General features: G+C 42.4%; 1 protein-coding gene across 1 annotated transcript in view; it reads right to left on the bottom strand.

The window, feature by feature from the left end:
* Positions 1-26,480, bottom strand: part of TACR1 (tachykinin receptor 1) — a 153,898-nt gene that overhangs the window by 73,110 nt on the left and 54,308 nt on the right. The window contains exon 2 of the mRNA XM_046660296.1: positions 6,962-7,156. Within this exon, the coding sequence (XP_046516252.1) occupies positions 6,962-7,156 (195 nt within the window). The remainder of the gene's footprint in view (positions 1-6,961; positions 7,157-26,480) is intronic.

Raw genomic sequence — 26,480 nt, 5'->3', positions numbered from 1 at the left:
CCCTTCTGAGACTGCATCATTTTGATTATTTACAGTTTTGTAGAAAATCACCCATTTTATCCTACTGTCAATTATGCTATCCGGCCTGTTCGCACTTTCTCAGTCTAAGGGCAGCTGCCTCTGGAAATTGATCGAGGCAGCCCACAGGGATCCTAAATCGGGTGGTCCCATCTTTCTCAGGCTTACATTTTCACCTCCCAATTAGTGGTTGCTAGTATATATTGTCCATGACAGCCCTTGATGGCTGTCTCATATTTGGCTCCTTCTGCACAATATCTACCAGAAACATAATGAAATTTCTGCCATTTGTATGGCAACTTTCCTAGTTTCTGCATTAATGTAGGTTTTTCTTTCTCTGTCATCTTTTTTTTACTTTGTTCGTTCTAATTTCTTCCTAGGAGTAAGGGCCTTGTTTTTATGCTACCATCTTTCCCTGAAGTGTCAATGCACTTTTCATTCTTTCTTTGTTTTTTGGGGGGAAGATTAGCCTTGAGCTAGCATCTGCTGCCAATCCTCCTCTTTTTTGCTGAGGAAGACTGGCCTTGAGTTAACATCTGTGCCCATCTTCCTCTACTTTGTATGTGGGATGCCTCCACAGCATGGCTTGCCAAGCGGTGCCATGTCCACACCCGGGATCCGAACCGGTGAACCCTGGGCCGCCAAAGCAGAACACGTGAACTTAACCGCTGCGCCACTGGGCCGGCCCTCAATTTTCATTCTTGATTTAACTGCTTTTCATCAACAGCAGTGACAATACTAAGTGCCCTGGGCTCTATCTATAAATGTAGCAGGTGACAGGGGAGGAGATTAATCACAACAGCCAGCATAAACAATCAGTCCTGGAAACACAAGTGTGCTGACACCCCTTTGGCCAAGGCCTGGAGCAGCTTGGCAAAGGGTCCACACTTCTTTGTTTTATTTGCAAAATAATCAAGAAGGTGGAAAATATAAGAAGTAACGCCGCAGGGACATTTTCTAATATTCTCTTTTTCCCTCTTACTCTCTGTCAATTAGTTGATTTTCAATTTTCATTATTATTAATGAAAGTAAAGAATATGTATAAATACAAAATTTTCAGCTAATATCTGATAATGAGTCATAACATTACAAATGTTGTAAATCATGACAATGGCATATTTTTATAGTCTCTGTTATAACTAGTACTTCCAGAGAATTATATTAGAGTTAATATAGCCACATTCATGTACTCTTCCATAAAATTCTCCAGGCAATTAGAGTCACGAATGATGCTGCTTTCTGGCATAACCTCCTTTCCCAATGCTAATGGTAATATTTGGAATTCAGAACAGTCTTGTCTTACTTCTTGCTAAAACGCTACTGCAAAGTTATATATATACAAGTTTAATTAACAAAAAATGACATATGACCAATATTAACAAATGATTCAGGGAAGCTGAAATTCCCCAGCCAGCCTAAATCTCATTCTTTTGGATGATTTCTCATTTTTCATCCTCATTACAGACTTTTTCTTGGGCCTGGTGTTGGCTTGTTTATTTTCCTTGTTCTCAGGGGTGTTGCCCTAGAACCTTCCAGAACCACTGCAACTTGACAGCCTGTAGAGCCTCCTCAAGAATGGGCTTGGCTCCAAGTAACTTTGAAAGCTACTGCACACTGCTCCTAGGTTTACTGGAACAGGGTGGTCAATGCATTCTTGCAAAATCAAATGTTTCTTCTTTATACTTTCATCTTCCTTTCACTGCTTTTTTCTTCACCAGGAAGAGTCACTTTTGGTCTCCCATGAACTCTTTCTTCCTCCCCAGCCCATCAATTCCACCTTTATAGGACTTCCTGAGTGGTGGCACAGTTTTGCTTAGAGCAGGCATGGCTCAGCTACCAGCTTTCTAATTGTGACAGGACCATTACAAATTGTGAAAATATCGTGTTAATAACAAGCCCAAGTCCCAGCTTTGATGAATGTTATAATGTTAGCATAATTTGCTATAAGTGCAGATTGTAAACATAAACAGGGGGTGGCAGAGGACATTGATCTGGTCCCTGCAGGAATCTAGGGTTGCAGCTTGAGGCAGCTCACTTTGAAGTTTGCTCTTTCATCTTACTAGTAGGTTAAGAGAGAGCACTGAAGTAATCAGTTTTCAAAGGAGGGGATTAGTTAATAAAGTTATCATACATATATTTACGCATATGTGCATATATAGTCACATCAAGTTGTAGAAACACGTTTAATGACACAGGAAACTGTTTATGATGTGGTAAATGAAATAAGCAGATTATAAGATGTACATACAAATGGCTCTTAAATTATGACAAGATGTCCAACCCCATCCTAGGAAGAGAAATGCACATTTTAATTATAATGAGACATCATTTTTTCCCCATCAGATGGGCAATAAGCTCAAAACTTGACAATATACTCTTTTGGTGAGGCTGTGGAGAACCAGAGACTCTGAAACATTGCTGGTGGGAATGCAAGTCAGTACAATCCCACACGGATGGCAAATATCACAATTAAAATGGCATATCTCTTTGACTCAGCAATTCCACTTTTGGGATTTTTATGCTACAGATAGCCTTGCATGATTATGTACAGGTTATTTATGGCGGCTCTCTAATTGCAAAAGTCTGGAGACAATCCAAAGTCCATCAAGAGAGACTGGTTAAATAACATGGTACATTCACAATATGGAATACTGTGTAGCTGAAAAGAAGAGTAGAGAGGCTCTTTATGAATTGATATGAAAAGATCTCCAAGACATATTAAGTTTAAAAAAACAGGGTACTGAACAGTGTGCATAAAAAGCTATGTTTTGTGTTCCAAAAGGGGAAACAATCTACGTTTGTGTTGACTTATAAATATATATATATATGTCACTGCAAAAGAAACTAAAAACAATATTTCCCCAGAGATGGAATCAGAGACTAGAAGGATATCCATTCAAATGTTACAGCCTTTTGTAAATGGCAGTAATATAGGTGATTAAGGAAATGATAGGAATCTTCACCATACTCCATAATATTTTCATATTTTTAAATGAAAAATAAAGTTTTAAATGACTTTCCAGGAGGATGAACCAAGTGTATCTGCAGCCTTCTGTAGCCCGGAGATCATGCTTACAAGTAGACCAGCAAAGGGAGAGGGCTGTGGGGACTGCATGGGCCCTGTTCTCTGGTTAACATTCGTCACGTTTCTCCAGGGACAAGCATTTGTCCTAGATCCCCTTAGATCAGCTGTGAATATTCCAGGGGGGCTGAAGCATAGGAGTGAGCAAGGCGAAATAAAGAGTCAAGTAAACATAAGAAGGAAGTGGGGCCCGTCCACACTTGGGCCTATTCAGAGCTGAGTACTTAGGAATAATGTCATCCCGGCAAAGCCCCTCACCTCAGACGATAATTTCTTATGGAGAAACTTTGGGGGTTATCCCAAGGAAAGCAGTTTCTTGAGCACTTGTTAGAGCAAAAACCTTTAAATGCTGTTTAATTTTGAGTTAAAAAAAGAAACATACAGTCCAGAAAAGGTATAAATCAATTACCTGGGATTATGAGTAATTTTTAAGGAAACACTTATATGCTACTACCACTGTCCTCAAGAAATAGAATAATGCCATCCCCTCAGAAGCATCTCTAAGTGTCCCTTCTTCACTTGATCTTAGCCAAAAGGCCGAGAAGTGAGTAATCTTGATCACACCTTATTCCCTCTCGGTTTGGGGCATTAGGAACAATGGTGATATGAACATTATCTTGGATGCATTTGGGTATGTACACGCATGAGATTTTCTAGGGTAATTATACCTGAGTGAAATTGCAAGATTACAGGATAGGAATACCTTCTTCTTTTCTAGATACTACAAATATTTTCCAACGTGATTTTATCAATGTATACTTCTTCTAGAAGTCTACAAAGGACATTATTGTTCCACATCTTTGCCAAAAGTTCTAAATGCTTAATTTAGTCAGACTTGGTAACATTTGCTAGTCTAATGAGTGTGCAATAAAGTCTCATTATAGTTTTAATTTGCATTTCACTGACGAATGAAGTTGTGTGTCTCCTCATATATTAATTGGTCATTTGGATATTTCCTTTTGTGAGCTGCATGTTCAAAATTTCTGCCTATTTTTTTTTATTGGATTGTCTTTTCTTAACAGTGCTTAATTTAATCCATGTATTAATAACGAGTCTGAATGATGAATGACCAGGATTGGAGGTTCACCTTGCAGCCAGAAGGCAAACCCAGCAATCTAAGATTTTTCACAAAATCTTTTTAGGTAATTAGCTGGCACAAATTAGTCATCAGACAAATTGCACCTAAGCATCTGCCTACCACACAATCTGCTGCCAGTCATCTGTCCGTGTACCCAGATCAATGAATGATGCTAAGGACAGTAGTTAACATACACCAGACTCTTACCATGTACATGACACTGGGGTAAGCACGTACCTTATTGACTTCTCTTAATATCCTTATGTGGAATGTACATTAGGCTTCGAGGCTTAAATAACTTACCCATTATGACTCAACTAGACAGTGATGTGGCTGGAGATGATCCCGCATCTAACTCCACAGTTCATGTTCTTATCCTAATTATTACACTGCCTCAAAATAGCTTCCTTCTGATTTCAAATTTAGGATTATTATGTACTGTGGAAATGGCAATCAATTCTAGAAGAAGAGAATATAATTAAGTACTTAGTTTAGAGTTGGTAAATTTTAAATTCCCTAAAAATATATCGTAATGCATTACGAAGGATACTGACAGAAAATAGGTTTACGTAAAGCTTAGTATGCACTTAACATTTGCATCACAGCTCATATGTGAACGGGAAAGATGGACTCTTTCACCTTACTACTGCATCCACAAACATTTTATACATCAGATGCTCTGAATCCAGACTTATTTTTTAGGTTAGAATCATGAAATTAACAGTGATGGCAAACCTAACCATGCATCCAGTAGCAGCTCCCCAAATTCTCAAAGCAAAGAGGTCAGACAACCCAACACGTGTTGAGTCTCAAAGGGGCTTTCTAGTCATTGATAAGCAGCAAAGCATTAATAAAACAGCAAAACGTTCAAAAATTAAACACTACTGTTTCTTGGACAAGACCCCAGAGATGGGTGGGAAAATGAACCTTTATTTCCCTGCTAAACTTTGAATTTGTTGGAAGATAAAAGAACTGTGAATATTTTGAAACAAAAGTTGTGGGAAGGGGACCAGACTTTGAAAAGATCACGAGAATTAAGAACTGAGCTACCGTCTGTGAAGTCAGGGCATTTTCTATAATGAATTTTAATTCAGAGGGCGCTTTTCTTTTTTTTCCCCTTTTGAGGGAACCTTCCGGCTTTAACATGTTCACGGGTCCTGTACGGCTTGTAAAGCTATGTTCTTTCTCCCGCTGAGATCCTGCTCAGGCTTGTAGTTTCATTTGAAAGAATAATTTTCAATGTCTCCTTCTAGGCTGAGCGTTCATCCCCCCACTGCTTGATCAATTGAATCCCACAGTCTGCGTCTGGAAGGCGAAGTCTGAGCTTTATGTATTGCTTTCTGGCAAGCCATATTTCCACGCTCCATGGAACGGATGCAGCAGGATAACTGTGTGAAACAGGCTTTCAGACCCTTGGATCTAGGGGGCTGCCAGGTATAGCATCTCATTTTACCACTTAATAAGTTTAAAGGCCTGTAACGATTACATTGCTATCTGATGAATCTGTTTCAATAACAATATCTTACATCTTGCATGGCTTTTAATAGCTTACAAGGTGAGGGTACCTTATCTTGTTTGCTCTTCACAACAATTGTTTATGGGAAAGAGTGCTTTATCATCTCCCATTTTAATAACAAGAAGAGACTGTGATCTTTGCCCAGAGTCACATAGCTACTAATTGGCAGTCTTGTCATTAAAACCCAGATCTTCTTATTCTAACATGTGTTCTTTTATGATTCTCATAATACACCCAAGACTGGAGAACTATAGAGGACTTTCAAAAGGACCCACATCATCAAAGTGCTCTCAGTCCAGAAAACTGATGGTAATATAAATGTCACATTGCTGCTCACTTGAGCAGAACAAAACAAAGAATAAGCCATTTCATTGTTGCCTTTAGGATAAGAAGTCTTGGAGAAAATCGCTGGGATAGCTTTGAAAAACCCTAAATGTGATCAGTCAGGCCCCTGGAAAATAAGCAGGCCTGCCCTGTAGGAGACTTGTAATTTATAAGGTCTCAGTGTGCTGGCTTTGCCTTCCCATGCATTTTTTATGTGTACGTCTCATTTTTCCAACTGTAAAATCCTGGAAGGTAGCTGTTTTGGTTTGTTTTTTTCCCAGAGGCAGATCCTGAGATAAAGATTCAAGTGCTAGTGACTTATTTGAGAGGAGAAAGGAACACCAGTAGGGAGTGGGGCAGTGGTACAGGGAAGGGAAAGTGGCCACCAAAGTGTGTGTCATCAAGCCAGCTGCCACCAGGGTGAGTGAAACTTAATACCAAAAGGAAACCCTGGGCACAGTGCAAAACACGCACCTCAGAGACAGCACCCCTAAGGGGTGAGGAAGTTGGGGTCTTCCTACGCCACCTCCCATCAGTGGTTGTTGAGAGCTGCTGGGAGTGGGGGTAACACACCCACCCTCCGAGATGCTGTGCAAGAGGACCCGGTGGCATTCTGTAGCTTAGGGAAAAGTTACCAGGCAGAAAATTGCAGACACTGGCAGGGCAAAGTGGCTGGTAAAAGGCAGGAGGGATACGGAAGAGCCCCCAAATAGAGTGCTATAACAGGATCCAGGTCTTAAGGTTTTAAAATTTTCATTCAAAGCCCAAAATTATATTTGGGACATAATCGTCCCCTGATAACTATGGACACATCAACCTGATACCAGAGCAGTTGTGAGGAACGCTTCCAGATATACATTAAACCCTAACCAACAAAAGACTGTGGAAAGAAAGAAGAGAGAAGAAAGAGCACAGAAGGCACCCAGGAGTCGTCTGTACTTACACTTTCTCGTAAACCTTGTTGGGATGTTCCGGCCATTTGATCATGCACACCACTCTGTTGGGAAAGGTCTCCGTGGTGGAGTAGTAGCCCTGGGGGAAGGCCAGCAGGAGAGCCAGGACCCAGATGACACAGATGACCCCTTTGGTGGCCGTGGCCGACAGCCGGGGCTGGAGGGGATGGATGATGGCCATGTATCTGGAGCAGAGAAGAAAGGACAAAGTTCCCATTTGGTCACCAAAATCTGCACTAGCGATTATGCATTGTTCCTGCCAATGAAAAATTTCCGGAAACCCTTTGATCCCTGGTGATTTTTACTACTTTCTGATCCCTTTCTCATACTCTATCCTTAAGCTTTATGACTTTTACAACATAAAATGCTAAAATCCATGAGAAAAGTCAGCCAGATTTTAATATTTTAGAACCCATTTAGCAACATCTCAGGAGAGGTTTTCATCATTGGAACACTCATCGTGGGGACATGATGCCCCCATATGTCAGTGGTTTACAGTGAAATTAGAAAAATAAGGACAATGTTATAAATTTACTCAAGATAAAGATTATCTTTATCCTTTTTGGATTAAGGAATAATGGTGATAGAAACAGTAGTTTTTAAAGTCCTCATGTGGCAAATTAAAAGGCTAGCAATCCTACAGGATTCCATACAATTTGAGGGGACTGTGTATGTATGAAAAAGCAGTGGCCTAAAGGCAGCAAAAAAACAACAACTCCTGGAGAAATCTTCATCAATTCTTTGAACATCTGGAAGTCAGTGTGTGACTAACAACACAGGCTTAGTGAAGAGAAAGACAGTCTCCACCTGTTGAGACAGACACACTCGAGCATATCAAAGAGCAGGGGGGTGAAACCCCGTTGCAGGAAGGGGGACGCAAAGAGAATGATGAGTTGGGGCCAGGAGCCATTCCTCCTCCTCTCACCTGGGATTTGAATGGCTGTCCATTTGTCAAATCTGTGTGCCGCCTCTGAGATGCAGCAGAGATTTTAGGGAGAATGAATATTCCAATCAGCATTTCATATCAATTACAATCACATCAATTTTGCCTCCTTCATTTTAACAGTGATCTCCCTTTGTGTATTTTTCTTGCAAAGTTTGTGAATCCATCCCTTAAAATATGCATTTTTTTTTCAGAGTAGGGATTATGTCTTATGCCGCCTTTGGGGTTTAAATATTATCTGACAGAACCTCAGAATCACACATTTGACTCTCTGACATGCAGGTATTTCTGGCTTCCATGAGACAGCATGGTCAATGGAGACTTCAGAAATGAGCAGACAAATAGCACAGCTGTCAGCTGGCTCCACGTAATTCCACATAATTCTTTCTCTACATTCTTTGGACTCCTAGGATCTCTAGGCCAGAACTGGGGCCAGGGTTACAAGTAAAGCAATTTCATTCAGAACGCGCTCTACAAATTTGCACTGAGCACCTGCTGCACGCAGAACACAGTGTTTCCTTCTGGGCTCTCAGCTTCTAATTTCTCCAGGGAGAGAAGGCGCATAAATAAGCAGTCACAAAACAAGACAGTAGGATGTGTGACCTCAAGTGGTAATCTCACAAAAATGCTTTAGAGCCTTAGGGAGGCTGCAGAGGTAATCAGAGCTTGGAATGGCAGGTGGACTATTGGAGGGGTTTAAAGAGGTGTGCTTAGCTGGATTTGGGGTGGGCCTGCTGAGCATCCAGCTTGAAGGGCAGAAAGCATTCAGAGCCTTCCTCCTTTCTCCAAGATATGATTAGATTTGACTCTGTCCTGGAAACTTGATGGCTCCGTTTTCCTGAAGGCTTCTTTAGTATCCTTTTATTATCCTAAACTTTAGAATATCTTTCTTCACAGTTTCTTGCTAGGGACATAGGCTTTCTTCTCTGGTCTCTAAGAGTGCTGCCACTGCAGGTGTTCCATGGAGGCTGGATATTAAGATGCCTCAGATCAACATTTACATATATGATCAGAGGTGATGATAATCCCCAGGTAGAAAAGCCCCAGAATCTTTTCCTTCCACTTCTTTGAGAAAGTGGGTAAGTGGTCTTGAAGTCAGGAGAAAGTGGAATTAGGAAGAGACTTGGAAGAGATTCATGGTAGGGGTGAGTAGTAATCTATAAATCTTTGGGCAAGTTTCCCTGGCTGAGTTGGTGGCTATAAAGCCTATCATTCAATTGTGGTTTGCAGAGAACCAAAAGGGCAAAGACAACTCTCAAGATTCAGTGAATCAAGCGTAGCCTGTCCTCTTTAGGTTACCCCAAGGGGCCACAGCTACTTCCAAGGGAGGCCCAGTACACCATAGAGCTGATGACCTTCCATTCCTGGGGCGGTCTCCTAAAAAGAACCCTGAGAAGTCTTGATTTCTCTCCTGGATCTGCCTCTTTCTTGCTGCCTGAAAGTGATGAAGTGTTGGTTTCCTCTTTAGTTATGGGTTGGTGCTGGATGGGGAACCCAGAATCAGAGCCAATGGTGGTGGACTTATGTAACCACTATTGTTGTCTTCTTTCCAGTTTGGTGAAGGGCTGGGCCTGGATGGTCATGGTCAGAATCTATTTGAGTGTTTGCATTAAAATTGTAGGATTGCTTATTGGATCATTTCCCAGAGGCAAGAGCTTTCCACTACAAGGCTGGCTACATAGCCATGAAGATGGCTTTCCTTTCCAGTACCACTCAGCCTCCTGTTTTCTCTGTGGCTGTGCATTCTCAGACTTCGCAGGAGCTTGAAGAGGCTGCATGAGGAAGAAGCTGGTAATTACCTTGCCCCTTTAATATCTCAGACAAAAGATTTTAATTTACTTTTAACTTAGGCTAAATGCTCAATCTTAAATAAATGTACCCTAACACCCATCTCCGTGCCCAAATTGGTGATACACCATTCCAAATCTAATGTAACTGGGGCATCAACATATTGGTGCTGTAACTCCAAATGGGTGGCAGAAAGCCATATTTTATCTTTATTGCAAAAATTGCAATTTGGAAGCCCATTTCAGTTAACTCTCTGCCGTTTCATGAGTGTAGGAGCCATTTCAGTGACAGATGAAAGTATTATGTACACAAAGCCAGAGAGAATAAAAGAGATTTGCTTTAAAAATGTATATATTTTCATTTGTCCAAAATAGAGCCACTTATAAATCTCTCTCCCTTTCTTTCTTCTTTCTCTCTCCTGCAGTCCTCACTTCTGTGGCTTGTGTGACATGCTTCTTTCTTATTCACCCCAAATCTAGTACCTCTCTGATGACTTGTCCACAGACGGATGCATCTTTTCTTTCCTACTATCTATTTGTAGCTTGGATTCCATTAACATACATTTATATATTTATTTGTAGCCAACCTGAACAATTCTTGCTTATTTGGCTATGTTATCATTGAGCCAGTGCTGCAAGCCTTAGGAAAATATATTCAATAAATATTTATTGACTGCATTGTGCTCACGGGATGAGAAGGCAGTCAATGAAACATCTTTCTAGTTCACGCATTAATCAACAGGCTGCCAGAGTCAGGGGTCTGGAGGCTGTGTGGGATTGTGGATTATGTTCTCCATTTGAGGTTGTTCCAGTTCCACAGAGAGCCATTGGTTCTGATTTTAATTGTATGTGGCCTCCCAGCTGCAAAACCTGAGGGGCCATCTTCCTCTTGCATGTTTATGCTTTATAAAAAGAACTCTTCATATAGTCCCTTAAATCTGTCAAAAAATAAGGCTGCACATTTTTTTAAAAAAGGTAGAGTGAAACAATCCTATTGTGAAAAAAAATTCCAATCTTGGGACAAGCTGCAGTGTCCTCATAACTTCCTCCTATACCAGCCCTAAATCATCTGGCAGAGAGGATGTCTTTCCTCTGCCAGGAGATCTGATCTACCGGGCCCTTCTTTGCAGTCTTTCCCCTCCATGTCCAGTCTCTGCCCTCCCTTATCCCCACTCACTTCCTCCTGGGATGGTACAAGTTTCCTTTAAGGGACCACGTCTTCCTGGGTTCAAACGACCAGGAGGGATGACAGCTGAGAGCAGGGCTGCAATAGCCCAGTTCAAGAGTCAGCAAATTTTTTCTGTAAAGGGCCAGATAGTAAATATTTTAATTTTTGTGCCCCGTACAGCTTCTGTTGTAACTACTCAACTCTGTCCTTATAGTGTGAAAGCAGCCACAGACAAGGCAACTATTGGGCATGACTTTGTGCCTATAAAATTTTGTTTACGAAACTGGTGGGGGCTAGACTTGGCCCCTGGGTCACAGTTTGCTGACCTTTGGTCTAGTTTATGGGAAGTGAAGAGCAGGAGGAATTCGAACCATAGAACAGTGTGCACTCTTCAGAAACATTCTTTATCTTTGACAGACTGAGCTCATAAGGTGGATAAATCTTACAGCCCACAAGCCGTCAGTAAGGTGGTCAGCTGCCAGTCATGACGCTGAATCCTGCCTCTTGTGTGAGTACAGTGGTCATTCAGCCTGAGATGTTTTTCCTCTTCTGTCTCTTTCTGGCTGACAGCTATTTATTTTCATGGTTTGACCCAGTCATCATGTCTTTGTGGTTGGGTTAGGTGCCCTGCTTTTACTGCTGTGAAGATCTCTAACTTTGTGCAGAACACACTTCACTTTATTTATCTATTTGCATAACTATCTCTTCTCTCTTCATCCTCCACAGATTCTTTGAAGATGGCAGTTGCTGTGACTTATTCACGTTGGCGTCCTTGGCCTCCTTCAGTGCCTAGGATGTAGTAAATAGTCGATGAAAGCTTAATTGAATAAACAAATATGCAAATTTCTTGGCACATAGCAGGGGCTTCATAAATGGTTGTTGAATGAAAATAAATGTGGCAGGAGACATACATATGTATTACACCTTTGTTCCTCCCAGTCTTAACATATATGAGACCATCAAGTGAGATTAATTACCCCTCAGCATTTTCTGTTATGCAGACATCCAAGATCATCCTGTAGGAGTGACCTCACTGGACCTGGGGCTTCAGAATTTCCTGTCTCTTGACATTAAACCCTTAAATAAATTCTCAGTAAGTATTTGTCAGCTAACTTCTGCATTGACCAGTATGTTGAGAACTGTACAGAATTCAGTGTTTCTACATCTCCAGCTCTTCCTCTGAACAAGAGTTTGCTTCACCCTCTCCCTTTCCGTTCTCTACTCTCTTCCATCTCAAGGAGGACACAGTCTGTCTACCTGAGGTCACTAACATTTCATCATTTAGGGTTTTCTTCTAGGACACTTCTTAAATCACCAAAATCCGGGGACCTCACTTAGCCAGATCACTTGACCAGCAACTTTGCCTATTCAACTAAGCTCAAGCTCACAAACTATAACCAAGGAGGCCTTTGAGCAGCCAACAGAGATGGCCCAAAGTTCACATACTACTAAAACATTTTGGCAATAGCAAAACCCCTCGTTCCTCATTGCTATGTTATACACAATTCTAAAAAGCACAAGTTTTTGGCCTCCAAGACCAATATAGATTCATAGTACTGTCAGTGGATTCATTTCAAAAAGTGCCAGCTGACAGCAAGAGCACAGTCAACACGACCATAAGAGATAGATGCAAAGACAGATAGAACCAAGAGCCTATGACAATTTAGGGTGAATTGAAGGAGGGGATGTAGCTGACTGTTGTCTGAGCCGTCCTGTCCATCTGTGATCAAAGAAGGACCCATGTGGTTCAAAGATGATTTAGATAGAGAGTCTCCAGCCAGGGCTACCATAAAAATACACATGACTAGGGGCTGGCCCCATGGCTGAGTGGTTAAGTTCACGCACTCTGCTTCAGTGGCCCACGGTTTCACCAGTTCAGATTCTGGGCGTGGACCTAGCACCACTCATCAAGCCATGCAGAGGTGGCAACCCAAATAATAGAACCAGAAGGACCTACGACTAGAATATACAACTATGTACTGAGGGGCTTTGGGGAGAAGAAGAAGAAGAAAGATTGGCAACAGATGTTAGCACAGGTGCATATATATAAAAAAGAAAGTACACATGCATAAGGCTTGAAATGAACTAAGGGGAAAAGGCAGTGAAGGTCCAAAACAAGTATAATAACCTCAGTGTTCTTCCAGCAGAGGTGGGCCAGATTTGGGTGAGCAGACAGTTACCATTGAGAATGAGCAACAGTAGGAGTATTAGTCAACTAATTACGGGGAGTCCACTATTCACAATAGAAATCCTACCCCTCAGTGGTTGGACTAGGGATGGAGGTAGCTGGTGTAGAGCAGGAAGATAGAGTGTGCCTATTTTCTAACTGAGAGAAGAAATGACAGCAAGTCCACAGAGTGATGGAAGGTGAGTGAAGTAATACACCGTTTCATCCTCAGCTGCAAGCTCTGGCCAAGGATTAACAGAAGCCACTTACTAGTTTGGCACACCTCTAACCACTGCTTTCTTCCTGTAAAGGATCTTCATGCTTGCATTTGGGACACCAGTCCTGAGCCTGTGCTGGTATGCATGGGACAGACACACACAGTGATAACCATCCCCTGGTCCACAGGATGATGCCACTGTCAAATTCTAGTCCTTGGTGACATTCCCACTTTTGGGATTTGGAACTAACACCTGGAAAGGAGGAGCATAGTGACACATAAGAGACTCAGATTTATAGAAATTTGATTTGGGAAGTGTTGATGAGGCCACATGAGCTCCAGTGGCAGAGTAAGAAGCAAAGAGAGGACAGAAGTTTGAGATGTACTTTCTTTGAGATTTTAATTACTACAAGGGAAAAAGGAATTGTATTGATTGAACTTTATGATTTTAGTGGAAACAATAAAGGGAAGAAGTTCACAGTTTAGGGCATTGTCAGCACTGTGCGTTTTGGTCTTTGGTGTCGCTGGAGTATTGAATAACCCTCTCTGGTCAACTACATAGGAAAATCTAGCTGGCCATAATTTGAGATGGGGTTGAATTTTCAGCCTATCATGCAGTGTGGCCTTGATAGTAAGTTAGTTAATGTTTTCTTCTGATTTTGAAGTTTGTGTGAGCAACATCAAAGACGTGTTTCTTGTGGGGCTGAAACATCCATTTCACAAGGCCTAGTAGACTATATAGAGATTGCCACAGTCACACAAAGGTGGATTGAGGGTTTCCATGATTCTCTGCCGTCCTCTTCCCCAGCATGATTGGTATGTTTTTGGCTTGACTTTTAATCTTGATAGCAGAAAATTTAAATCAGGGGCACTTGAGACAGAAGGGTGGGGTGGGAGGGGGTTTCGGATCACGGCATGTTTTCACCCCCTCTTCATGCAGGGCAGCCTCTCTTCTCCTACACATCGCCTTTATTCGCCCCACAGACGCAGGATCCATGAGCTGGGATTAGGGTGAGGTGAGTGAGGTGCTCACTGTGAGGGTTGTACAAGCAGTGCTAGATCCTGTCTGTATTGAAAATTTTGACAGTTTACTCAGCATAGAGTTTTGGCATTAATTTTGATATTTTAATATATTGCATTAAGATATTATTTGTCTTGATTGCTGAATTTTTTATGTCCCCTTAAATTTAGCACCCCTGGCAAAACCCCAGCCCTGATAATATCTCCCACTCAAGTACATCAGGCAGGACCATCACTGATAAAATGAAGTGTCCTCGGACCCAGGTAGTGGTGGGACAATTGTTTGATGCTGCAGGCCCTGCCAAATGCCTCATTACCAGTCAGTCATGCTGTGTCCTCTGCCTGCAGCCTTGTAAGGCCCTAGGTCACCAGATCATAGGTGGCAGGGTTGGTGGGAAACCTGAAAAATTACCCCTAACGTGAGCAGGATAGAGGCTGAGCAATCCTGCTGGAGAGTGTAGAGAGTAATTTGCGTACCCTTTCTACAATGACTTTGCTTTTATCGTGTAGTGCAAATCCATAACTAACTGATTAATTGATTGATAGTGCTTTCTTATTAAAAAAATCTTTTGTCAGCAATGTTATTAATAAACAAAAGCGTGTGTTCAATGAAAAATTAAGGACTAGATTTCTGTTTTTCATGAAAGTTGACGAGGAACGTGTAATCTGCACAAAGGGATTTTAGACATTTACCTTCTAGGGGCCAAAGTGTTATCACTGAACACATGAAAACCAGAAGGCACAAATCTGCTGAAGAAGCAGTAGCATCTACACCAAAAAGTTGGTAATTAGTAATTTTAAGACTACTGTGCCCAAAGATGTTCATATAACATATGCAGTGAAAATGGCGCATTTGCCCATCATTCTGTGAAGAATGACTTTTCATTTAGATTAAATGACTGTTCTAAATTAATTTCACTCACTTTCAGTTCCAATTTTTCTTGTGCGTGTACAAAAGTTCAAGTGATAGCTATTAAGATGTTGGCTCAGTTAGCAGAATTTGGCAAATAGCTAAATGATTATAATTTTATGTGAGTGTCAGCAGATTTCTCAAATAGGAAATTAGTTAATTCCAATAATGGTTCAACTCTTTTTTAATCCAATTCGTGGATTCAAAGTTTTTGGAAGGTGAAATAACTGACATTGTTATCATAAATTCATTTCAAACTGCAACAGTGAAGATAAATTGTTTTGCTTTGTTTGGGTTCTAATATGCATACAATATGCTAAAAATAATGTTCTTACTAAATTAAGAAACCTATGGAATAAAAATGTACTTGGAATAGATTGTGACACACATAATTTGCCACTGTGTCCAAACAAGTTGTGATATTTTACCAATTGAAACAGAAGCTGATGTTGTTGAAAAATTTTTGTAGGTACAGAGTAACTGAACTATTTTTTTCTTTTTTGGTGATAAAGTTAATGATGGATATGAAAGTATACTTCAGTAGATTTTAGAAGTATTTGAGTATTTGCAAATTGCTTTGTGAGTTAACCTAACTAATAGCACTGAAGTTTTTGGAATTGAATCCTCTTAAGTTTTGGTTGCATTTTGTTTAAAATTAATTGAAAATCATCATGAAAATGTTTTCAATGGAGTATCCCAAAAGTTTCGCTTCTGAAGCTTTTAGAAAATTGCAAGTTTTGAATACAAATCTGGCAAACCAAAAGACATTGAACTTAATCCCTATAAAACAAGGGAGGAAAAACAATGAAAGCTCTATGGTGCACAATTTAATTTTGAAATTCTTGAATTACTCTTAGGAATATTTTGACTTCTGGGAAGAATCTTTTGATAGATCTCCTAATCTTTAGCAAACAATTTATATTCTGTATCAGGATGGACTGGTATGAAATTGGGAAGGACTACAATTATGCAGTTTCTAAATCTGGTAAAACATTAAAAGGAAACATGGAGACAACTTATCAACTTAATTTTTTTTCTTAAATCTACATTTTTCTGTCTCATTCTGGATAATCTTTTTGGATCAATCTTCCAGTTCATCAATCCTCTATTCAGCATTTCTAACCTGTTACTAGATTTGTCCTCTGATTTACATTTTAACTCATTATTTTTCATTTTTATAATTTTGATTTGCTTATTTTTCAGCATGCTTGGTCATTCTTTATATTTTTCACTTTCTCTTCATATTTTTAACCTTCTTTTTCATTACTTTATACATAATAAACATAGTTAGTATTCTTTGTCTCTATTAACTCCAATAGCTGAAGTCTTTGGGGGTCTGCTTCTCTAAGTTCTCACTCACAATGATCTGTCTCACTCCCTGTTTCATCTTGACTGCATCCTGCTTATAGTCCTTGGAACTTTACCTGTGAGAATTCACTGATGCCTGGGTTGAAGGTGGGTTCCTTCAGAGAAGATTTGCAATAGTTTCTGCCAAGAACCTGGGAGCACTTCCAGGCTGGGACCACTGTGAACTAGATTTTAGTGTAAGGTTTTTTAGACCAACCAATTGACGTGAATTTGGCCTTCACACTCACGTGAAGACTCCTTTTTTTGCTGCAAACTTTCAGGAGAGAATTTTTTGTCTGTTGACTCAGCACCAAGGTTGGAGATGGGCAATTTTCCTTGCAGTCCCTGGCGGGGTGGGCATTTATTTCTAGCTCTTTTTTTTACACCGAGGGTGAAGCCCTTCGCTTCTCAACTTTAGGAGAAGGCACCCTATTAGACAACCCACCTTGAGCAGATCCTAGGCTTTGTGTCTTGTCCCCACACCCTGTGAGTCAAAGTCAAGGTCAAATGCTCTTAAGACAAAAGTTAACTTTGTCGTTCTGTCCAAAATTTAAAAATCCTACCTTTGTTTAAATTTTGAGCTGAAGATTCCTCACTTTCTTGCCACATAATTAATGCATTTACAAAGTCTTTTTTTTGTGGTATCTTCTCCAGAATTTTTTAGTTAATTTCAAGAGCATCAATTAGGGTATCTAGTCTGCCATTTTGCTGGAAGCAGAAGTTCTGCTATCTTATTTTTCTTTTTTCTTTTTGTTATGTAATTATTTGGAGTAAAAATTCAAACAATACAGGAGGCAGTAAGGGAAAGTGTTTCTCCCATCTCTCTTGCTTAAGAGAAACATCAGCTGACACCCTGAGCTTGGGAAATGCCAAGTTCCATCCTACGTGCTTTCTGTATATTAACTCATTTTATCTTTCACCGACTCTCTGAAGCAGGCTACCGTTATGATCCGTATTTTCCGGATAAGGAAATTGAGGCTCAGAGAAGTTAAGCAACTCATCTGCCAACTATAGGGCTAAATTTGATCTTGGCAGTCTGTCTTTGGAGGATTTGCATTGCTTTTTTGTTTTTTCCCCTTTTTACTTTGCTTTTAATCATAGCACTATCTAGGACTCTCACACCCACTTTCAATAATGGGTGCAACCTTCCTTTCTCGGCACATACAAATCTGTATATTCATGCTTTTTCCTGAGTGCTTTTTTATTCATTCATTCAATAAGCATTATTTGATCCCCTTCTATGTGTCAGGTCAGAGCTCAGTACATTCATGTTTTGAAGGAGTAGTGTGTCTTGTGGGAGAGGCACACACTTACAGGATAATGAAGAGGCCATGTGCTGGGTGCTGCAGGAGAGTTAGAATGTGTAGGAAGCATGGAGCAGACAGGAGGGCATTTCGGCCTGGCCATGGAGGTCGGTAAATTTCTCAGTGAAGGTGATATTTGAATTTGACCTTGCAGGATGAGTTGGTGTATACACCTTTGGAGAGCTGTGTACCACATACTGTCTCCACAGTATGGAGAGCCATACTTTCTAGGAGGAGGCAATAACATATATAAGGGTCTGGAGACCTGAAAAGAACTGGCTTGTTTCTATTCACTTCTAACATTTTATTAGATACTTCTCAGGAAGAAGCAAGCATTTCATCCTCTATTCTCTTGAATCCCCATGGCACCTGACCAGGTACAACATAGCCCCTTAGAGACTACCAGCTAATTGATTTAACAGTTTCCTCTATGAAGCATGCAGACGTTGACCTCTGAGTTTGCTCCCTCCAGATGTTGATGGGAATACAAGGATAGAGGGTCGAGTGAGGAAGGACATGGTCTTGTGGACCGTTGCTGATGAAAATGCCTAGAGAGAAGTGCCTAGAGGGAACATATGAAGGATACTGGGTCCAGGGCTGCCAAACACAGAGCAAGAGCCCAGGAGAGGGAAACACACTTTCCAGAAAGTAAACAGTCCCCAGGCTTGTGTTTACAGACAATCCTGCTGGGTTTGTAGGGCTTGCTCAGCCTGCATTCCTGGGCACTGTAGCCCCTGCTGCCTGAGTTATGACTTTCCTTCTCCCACGGGGCTCCCAGCACAGAAGATACCTCTTTCCTCTCCCCCTTGCTCTTACTGATTGCTTTTGCTGCTACTTAATCTCTCTTGAAGTGATTTCTCAGAGTCTCAGTTTGCTCCTTGTGAAGAAGGCCAGACACCATTTACTGGGCAGTGATGGCTAACCAACATAACACGTGAGACGGGAACAGACAGTGCCCAGTGCACAGCGGGCACACGACACACTCTCCCTTCACGTCTTTGTAACGCACATCCCCAGAGGCAACGTGGTGTCTTCTCAGAGGCTCAGTGCCTAGCATAAACCTGAGTACCCAGGGCACCAGATGCTTAAACTGCTTAAAACATCAGCACAACTGGCTGGATCCAGGGCCAGGCGCCCAAAGATACTCAAACACCAAAAGCCCGATGAGGTAGTGGCGTCAACTTAATAGCTGTTGTCAAGGGTGGAATTACTCAATTTACAACTTAAATAGTATTTCATGGAAAAAAATAAATTCAAGGAGTATTGTTTATCCCTGTAGTCCCTATGTGCGAATTCCACTGACAATTGCTGAATTATGGTGTCACAGGCAGTAAAGGGACACTGAAATTTGGCCAGTTACACATTGGACCTCCATGAATTGCCCCCCCTGCAGGGGGACCTCCAAGACCCTGGTTCCCTGTGGAAGGAGGAGCCTGATTTGACCTCTCTTGTCTCCCCAATCTCTCCTCTGGGTATCCAATCCTCCCTCTCCATTCAGCATCCCATTTCATGGCCTTTTTTGTAAATTTCTGAGAATCTCTTTTGCAAATTCTGAGAATAGTTGTTAGAGGCTCACCAAAGAGCTGCTGAGATACCAGGAACTAGTGTGGCGTTGTCAGAGGAGGAAGCACACAGATTGCAAATGTGGGGACTGCACAGGAGGAGAAAAGCACCTCCCCAAGCAGGAAGGAAGTGCATGAGGAGAATAGAGGTTGGCGGGCTATGGGCCTTGTGAAGGGGGCCCAGCCACGACCTCTGACAGGGCACAGCCCACCTCCTTGAGCTACCAGAGATCTCAGAGCAGCCCTCTCTCTGGCCTTCCTTCCTGTCCTGTGTGGTGGTTGCTCCCTCAGGAGATGCAGAGCTGAGCTCCAAGGGGCTTGGCCCTCACATCTTCATTCTCATACAGCCCACAGCAGAAGACATGCAGAATTTGTGCTTCCTGGTATAGCCAAGCAACAAAAACACTATCTCCTCTGACAAGGAGGCAGAAAGAACTATGTTCTCGTCCTTTATTTTTCTGCCACTGACTGGTGAGAGCTTTTGGCAAATCGTCTCCTCTCCAGTCTTGGTTTCCTTATCGGGAATCATTTCCGTAGATGTTCTCTGAGTATGAGTTTTGCTGTGAGTCTCAGCCCTGAAGGTGGCGCTGGGTGGCATCTCCCAGCAAAAGTGAAGCCTGTCCCTTCCCTCACCCCATCCCATCTCACAGGACCTCTCAGCCAGCACCTGTCAAAATTCCCTCACTCTCATTAGAAATGGTCAAATTCATAACCGGCACTTTAACTTTTCCATTTCACATGATTATTGTGAGGATCAAATAAGACAAAAATTAGGGACTTGTAATTGTTGTATGAGGCTCTGTTAGGGCGACTCACTAAACAGACATTCAGACCCAGGAAAGATGGGAAGGATGGCAACTCATCAAAGGACATCATGCCACATTCCAAACTTTAGAAAGATCATAGGCAACTGTGTGGGGGTGGATGATGGCAAAGAAGAATGCCTGGTCAACTGTCTAGGAATCTGTGGTGCTGACACCTGGCTTAGGCAAGGAGCGCAACAGATAAAGATGTCCTAACTATCAATCTATATGGTCCCTTAGAAGAAATTGTTAGGTTAATGATAACTCACTGTCCTAGAAAGAATTTGAACCAGGAATCAGGGTGAGTGTGCCCATGTTCCTTGCATGCTGATGGCACACAGGACCTCAGTGACCACACAGGCTGCTAGGATGGGAGGGGGTTTAGAGGTTGTCTAGTCCCTTCTCTAGACACATGAGAACACCATGGCCCAGAGAGGTGGCGTGAACAATCAACGTCAAGTTTAAGACGAAGCTGTGCTTGAAGCCAGTGGTAGCCTCGGAATTTCTATATTGGAAGGATGATGGGAATAAATCAGGATGAAGGGAAAAGGGAGGGCTATCTTGGATGCTTTTGTGTAAAACTTTACATAAGGTTGACAAAGTGTCAACTGTCTATATCAGAAAATAGGAGAGAAGAGTTGATGCAGATGGGAGAGAACTTAAGCTGCCCTTTGGTACTAACATGACTTGATGCCCAAGGACTCTGAGACTCTTGCTTTTCTCCTCTAGATGTAGCCATCTGAGCATTTTTGAGTAAAGGAAAAGAGGGCAGGTCCTTCTGTATCCACACAGCAATAAGCCCACCCTCTGGACTAGGCAGCCCTCACCCCTGGCAGAGTGATGGGAAGCAATGGTGAGAAGCAGAGTTGGGTACAGCCTTGGGCAATGGATGGCCACTACAGAGAGATACCTGTGCCTCCATCTCATGCCTAGATAGAAGATCAGGAAGTGATTTCTAGCAACAAACTCATTAGTACCAATCTCTGTTACCATAAAGCAATTTGGAAGGCCAACAGAATTCACTAAAATGTGATTTTACTGATAATAATAACTGCAAACTGAAAAGATAATGATTTATGCCCAGCTTTACAATGCCCTGGAGTGGGGGGATGGTGGAAAGACTCTCTCTCCTACTGTGTCTTGAAGGGCTCTGACCTTCAAGGACCTTTTCTGTGCCTAGGCAGCAGGTATCACAAACAGATCAGAGACATTTGTTTGAACAGCTTCAATGGCTTTTTTCCTGTATCATGGCTACTGAGCCGCTTTGAGGCCTCTCTTCCCAATGTTCTCTTTCTTTCTTTCTTTTTCTTTTTTTGGACTATTTACTCTGAGTTGTTCTAAGTCCCCCGAGTGACTGGTGAACTGACATAGATGGCCGTGGGTCACTTCCAGAGCTATTGTCCTTAAATGGAGCTGGATGGTTCACATTCCAAGTGGCTCTGGAATCTCACTACAGCCCTGTCACAGAGCTGGGTACACCACTTGAAATGATGCAGGACAGTTTGATTCAATAGATTTGATATGGCTTTTTTAACATGGTGGGGTCAACATGTAGAAATGTTTTTCTGATATTAAGTGATGTGTAGAAAATTACTTCTCCATCCCCAAGACTTTCCCCCTTCATTATCCCTACCTCACTCAGGCTCCATCTTTAAGAGAAGGTTGGAGATGATGTGGGAATGAGAGATGGGAAGGCCCCAGGAAGAAGATGGAGGAGCCTATTAAAACACCTGGAATAGAAATGGTTCAATTTCTAGCAGTATCAACATGTCTTTGCTGTCAATTCTCATCCATTTACAGTTGTTTACTCCTGAGTACTGAATGGGTCAGTGACCATCCACTCCTCCTTTGGAAAAGTAGTGCCTCCCTGAGATTCTCTGAGCATGGTCCCTTTTATATCAGATATCCAATTCATCATTGTCTGGGATATGACATCTAATCACTGTCTAGAACACAGCCAGCTGGTGGCCCACCCAGCCTCTGTTCTCCCCCTCTTCCTCAGTAACAAAACTTTGAGTCTAGCAAGTTCTGGCCAAAGAGATGTAAGTGGAAGGTGTGTAAGAGTTCCAGGAGGGAGAACCCTTCTCCTTTCTCCCTTCATCCTTTTTGCTGCCTAGAATGTGCATGCAATGACTGGAACATCAGCAGTCACTTTGGGCCACAAGGTGACCTGAGAATGGAAGCCACATGTAGGGGAGCAGAAAGACAGATGGAAGCCAAGTGTCTGATGGCTTCACAGAGCCACCATTCCTGTCCTTCTGCGTCCACTAGCTTTCAGGTAAGTCTAGTATTTTCATGTCTCTGGCATCCTTAGAATGTCAACCTGCCTCCCTCTGGGATTATTTTATGTAATAGAATAAATCCTTGTGTGTTTAAGAATAGCAGTCAGGTCTCAGTTACCCTTAGCTGATCTGAATTCTAACTACTAAAGAATTTAGCACTTGTAAGTGGATACTGTAAGTAACAGAACCTAAAATACAGCATTAGCTTATTGGAGAAAGACAAGGCAGATATTAGGGACTCAGCTATTGCAGGTTGGAAACTTGGTGACCCTCATGATGCAGTGGTGAATACACGGCCCATTCTATCTTGGAAGCCAGATCTCAAGCTGATGGAGCCTGAAGCATTAGGGCCAATGGTATTCATGGGCTCCTTTCTTGCTGTTTTTGTAACGTCCTGTAAGAACAATGAACTCAGTCTAGAGACAGAGAGGCTGCACACACAAATGTGAGGGAAAACAGCTTTGCTGTGAGAGGCTTGTAATTTGGAGCATTGCTGGGTTGAAAGAACCATTTGCTCTTGTACCCACGTGAAGTAATTATAAGTGGTGGCTATACACCTGCACCTGTAGAAGAGGGTAAGACTGCCATCCCGTCCTACTAGGATGGTGAGCTCAAGTCTTAGCCTGGACACCACCTTGGTGTTTTGGGGGATGCTGGGTCCCCCTGTGGCCACTGGATTTCTCAGCATTTGCATGTTTCTGATATCCTTAGGATGTCAAACAACATGTCCCATGTCTTTACAGAGCTTAATAGAAAGGTCAAATTTTCCAGTAGAAAGAACAGCCTAGTTTAGTTTACTCCTATAAGTTGTTTAAAGTTAGTATTATAAAATAGAATTTCCATAAACAGAATCCTAGCTATTTAGGTGGAGTGGTCACACCTCCAATTCCCTTCCTCTTCTAGGTCCAAGAGAAAAATATTCCTTAGACATCTAGCTGCTTATAGAGAAACTTTGGCCCACAGGATCTTCCAGTGCTTGAGATGATAGAGTATCTTTGTCCTTCCTATATGCATCTACTTGTCCCACACCCTAGATCTTTAATGTATTTGTTCATGATGGGATCTTTGATATAAAATATTGCAGAGTATTGAGCATAGAATGCGGCATTTCACCAGTGCTGCTCAGGACATATGTACATCTAAGACAACTTCATTGTTAGTGCCATCAAGTCGATTCTGACCCTAGCGACTCTCTGAACAGCAGAGCAGAACCTGGCCAGTCTTTTTGTGCCATCCTCTCACCTTCCGGCCCTATATCAGACAATGCTCCACTGCTATTCGTAGAGTTTTCATGGCCAGTTTTTTCAGGAGTTGGTGGCCAGGTCCTTCTTCCTAGTCTGTCTTTGTCTGGAAGCTCTGCTGAAACTTGTCCACCATAGGTGACCCTGCTGGTGTTTGAAATACCAGTGGCATAGCTTTCAGAATCATGGCAACATGCAGCCACCACAGTATGACAATGGACAGACAGGTGGTGTGGTTCTCTGACAAAGAAATGATCCTGGGCCATGGCAGTGAGAACATCAAATCTTAACCACTAGACCCCTGGGGCCGGCTAAGACAAGGTGATAGCTTCGAATAAAATGGCACTGATTCTGAACACCAGCAGAGAGGTATGTTGGGAAAGATGAACATATTTACCATCATGTTATCCTTTGACAATATGTGAGGAAACTGTGGCTCACATACATGGCAAAGCTAAATAGTAAAGATGGGACCCCTACCCATCACTTCTGTCTGATTCCAAAACCCATGCTTTGGAAAGGGTATGCAGCATCCTCCCCAGTTCAGAGGTCCTGTGGAAAGATAGAGGACTGGAAACGACCCAGTCATAGATTGTTTCATCAGCAGTCAGTTATTTGAACTCTCTCTTATGTGCCAGGTGCTGTGTGCCATGAGACACTTCCAATTTGGTCAGAGCAATGAGTGAACAAGCTCTTTGAAATCTTTGCTTTCTACCCACGGCTGAAGCTACCTAGCCCAAACTCTTGCCTTCTTCCCAAGGAGGGTGGTTGCTACTCATACAGAAATAGACAATGAGACTGGAATGGTCCCCTGCCCATGAAGGGTACTCGATTTTGTTGACTCAAATTGAGAGGGTGTTTGAACAGGTCCATCCCAGGCATGTGGGAGTGTCGCCTAGTTGATGCAGTTGTGTTCCAGTGGAAGCTTGGACTGTATTACATGACTACATACCATGGCAAACAAACTTCTGCTGGGCCGTAGTCATGTCAAAGGGTGGGGAATCTGCCTCTCCTGAACTTCGTCCCCACTGGCCATTTTTGTGGTCCTGATCCATCAGCTGGATGGCAGCCTGGAGACTCACCCATTCATTCTTTATTTAAATACTTACTGAGTTCCTAACAGAGCCAGGCACAGTGGTAGGGGCTGGGGCTGCAGAGGCAGAGATCATAATATCACCCCTGATCTCAGGGAGCTCTAGTATTATGAGGGTGAAGAATGGTAATCAACTAAACTTACAAATAAACATCCAATTACTGCTGTGGCGAGTGCTTTGAAGTAGAGGGGCCATAAGATCATGTAACAAGGGGATCTGGACAGCTTTGGGGTCAGGGAAAGAGTCTCTGAGGAAGTGACATGTGAGCTGAGACCTACAAGGAGAGTTAGATCTGGTAGGTGAAGAGTGACATGCGGGTGGAGTAATTCCAAACAGGGAGAGGGAACAGCGTGTTCAAAGGTCTATGGCAGGAGAGAGACGGGTACGTTCAAGGTACTGGAGCACAGGGACCGAGAGGGAGAATGGTGGGAGATAATGATAACAGCTGATACCATTGGGTGCTTACTCTGCACCAGGTGCTTTTTTAAGGGCTTTACATATATGAACTTCTTTAATCTTTGAAACAACTTGAAGAGGTAGTTGACATTATGACCCACACTTCACATATGAGGAAGCTGAGCCACAGAGAGATTAAGTTATGTACCCAAGGTCATATGGCTACTAAGCAGTTTGAATCTTCAGGCAGCCTAGCTCGAGAGCAGTGAGCAGGATGGCGAAGTGTCTTTGCCCGGATGGGAACCGGAAGCCATTGCATGTTCTTGTGGTGAGGAGTGGGGTGGCCAGGTTTGTATTCTGAAGAGTCCACTCTGGCTCAGTGAACTCTGCTCAGTGCATGACAGCTTTGGAGTCATTTTAGACCCTCTCTCTTCAGTCTTCACAACGTCTTGGGACACGTACTCATAGGGCTATGGACAAGTAAGAATGATGCTGAGCTATAAAACCACAGTCCCCCACACCCTATGTCCTGAGGGTTCTGGAGCTCAGAGCCTCAGGAACTGCAGACAGGACAGGTGGCTAAGGTCTGGACGAAGCATCTGCCAGCATTAAAAAGCCCATCCACCATGTCTCCTTGCTCTGATGGGAGGGATGGGCAGAAGGCAGGCTGTGTGTGCTGTCCACGCCACTGTGACTGCCTCTGACCCAGGACCAGGGGCCTTGGAGGCTGTGATGGCTCTGTACTTGGGGACTGGCTTCCCTACCTGTGAAATTTTGGGGTGGCCTAGATCCTTCCCGCACCAGGCTGGTCACCGGTTATCTAAGGAACTGTAAACAAAAGTTGGAGACCATTCCCCCTCTCTGGACCTACCACATCAGAATTTCTGGGAGGAGCCCCAGTAATCAGTATTTTTGCAGAGCTCCCAGACTGCAGTAGATCGCATCTAAGGTCTTGCTCCAAAATGAGGATTTTTTTCTTTCCTTACATTTATCAATTAAAAGAGGAGTAGGAAGAACCAGACACAGTGCTAAGAACCTTGACATATTTTCCATTGCTTAATGCTCAACTAGCCCTTTAAGGCTGGTACAATGATTCTCATTTGACCTACAAGGAGAGTTTGGCTCAGGAAGTTTACTTCCTGTTCAATGCTTCACACTTAACAACACTGGAGCTAGGATTTGAATCTGTTTCTCTAAAACCCAGGCTCCTTCTCCTAACCCAGGGATGGGCAACCTTTTTCTTAAAGGGCAAAACAGTAAATATTTTT

The sequence above is a fragment of the Equus quagga genome, chromosome 5 (assembly GCF_021613505.1).
Source record: "Equus quagga isolate Etosha38 chromosome 5, UCLA_HA_Equagga_1.0, whole genome shotgun sequence".
NCBI lineage: Eukaryota > Metazoa > Chordata > Mammalia > Perissodactyla > Equidae > Equus > Equus quagga.
Note: the sequence above shows the minus strand (reverse complement) of the source record. Positions and strands in the feature narration are given on the sequence as shown.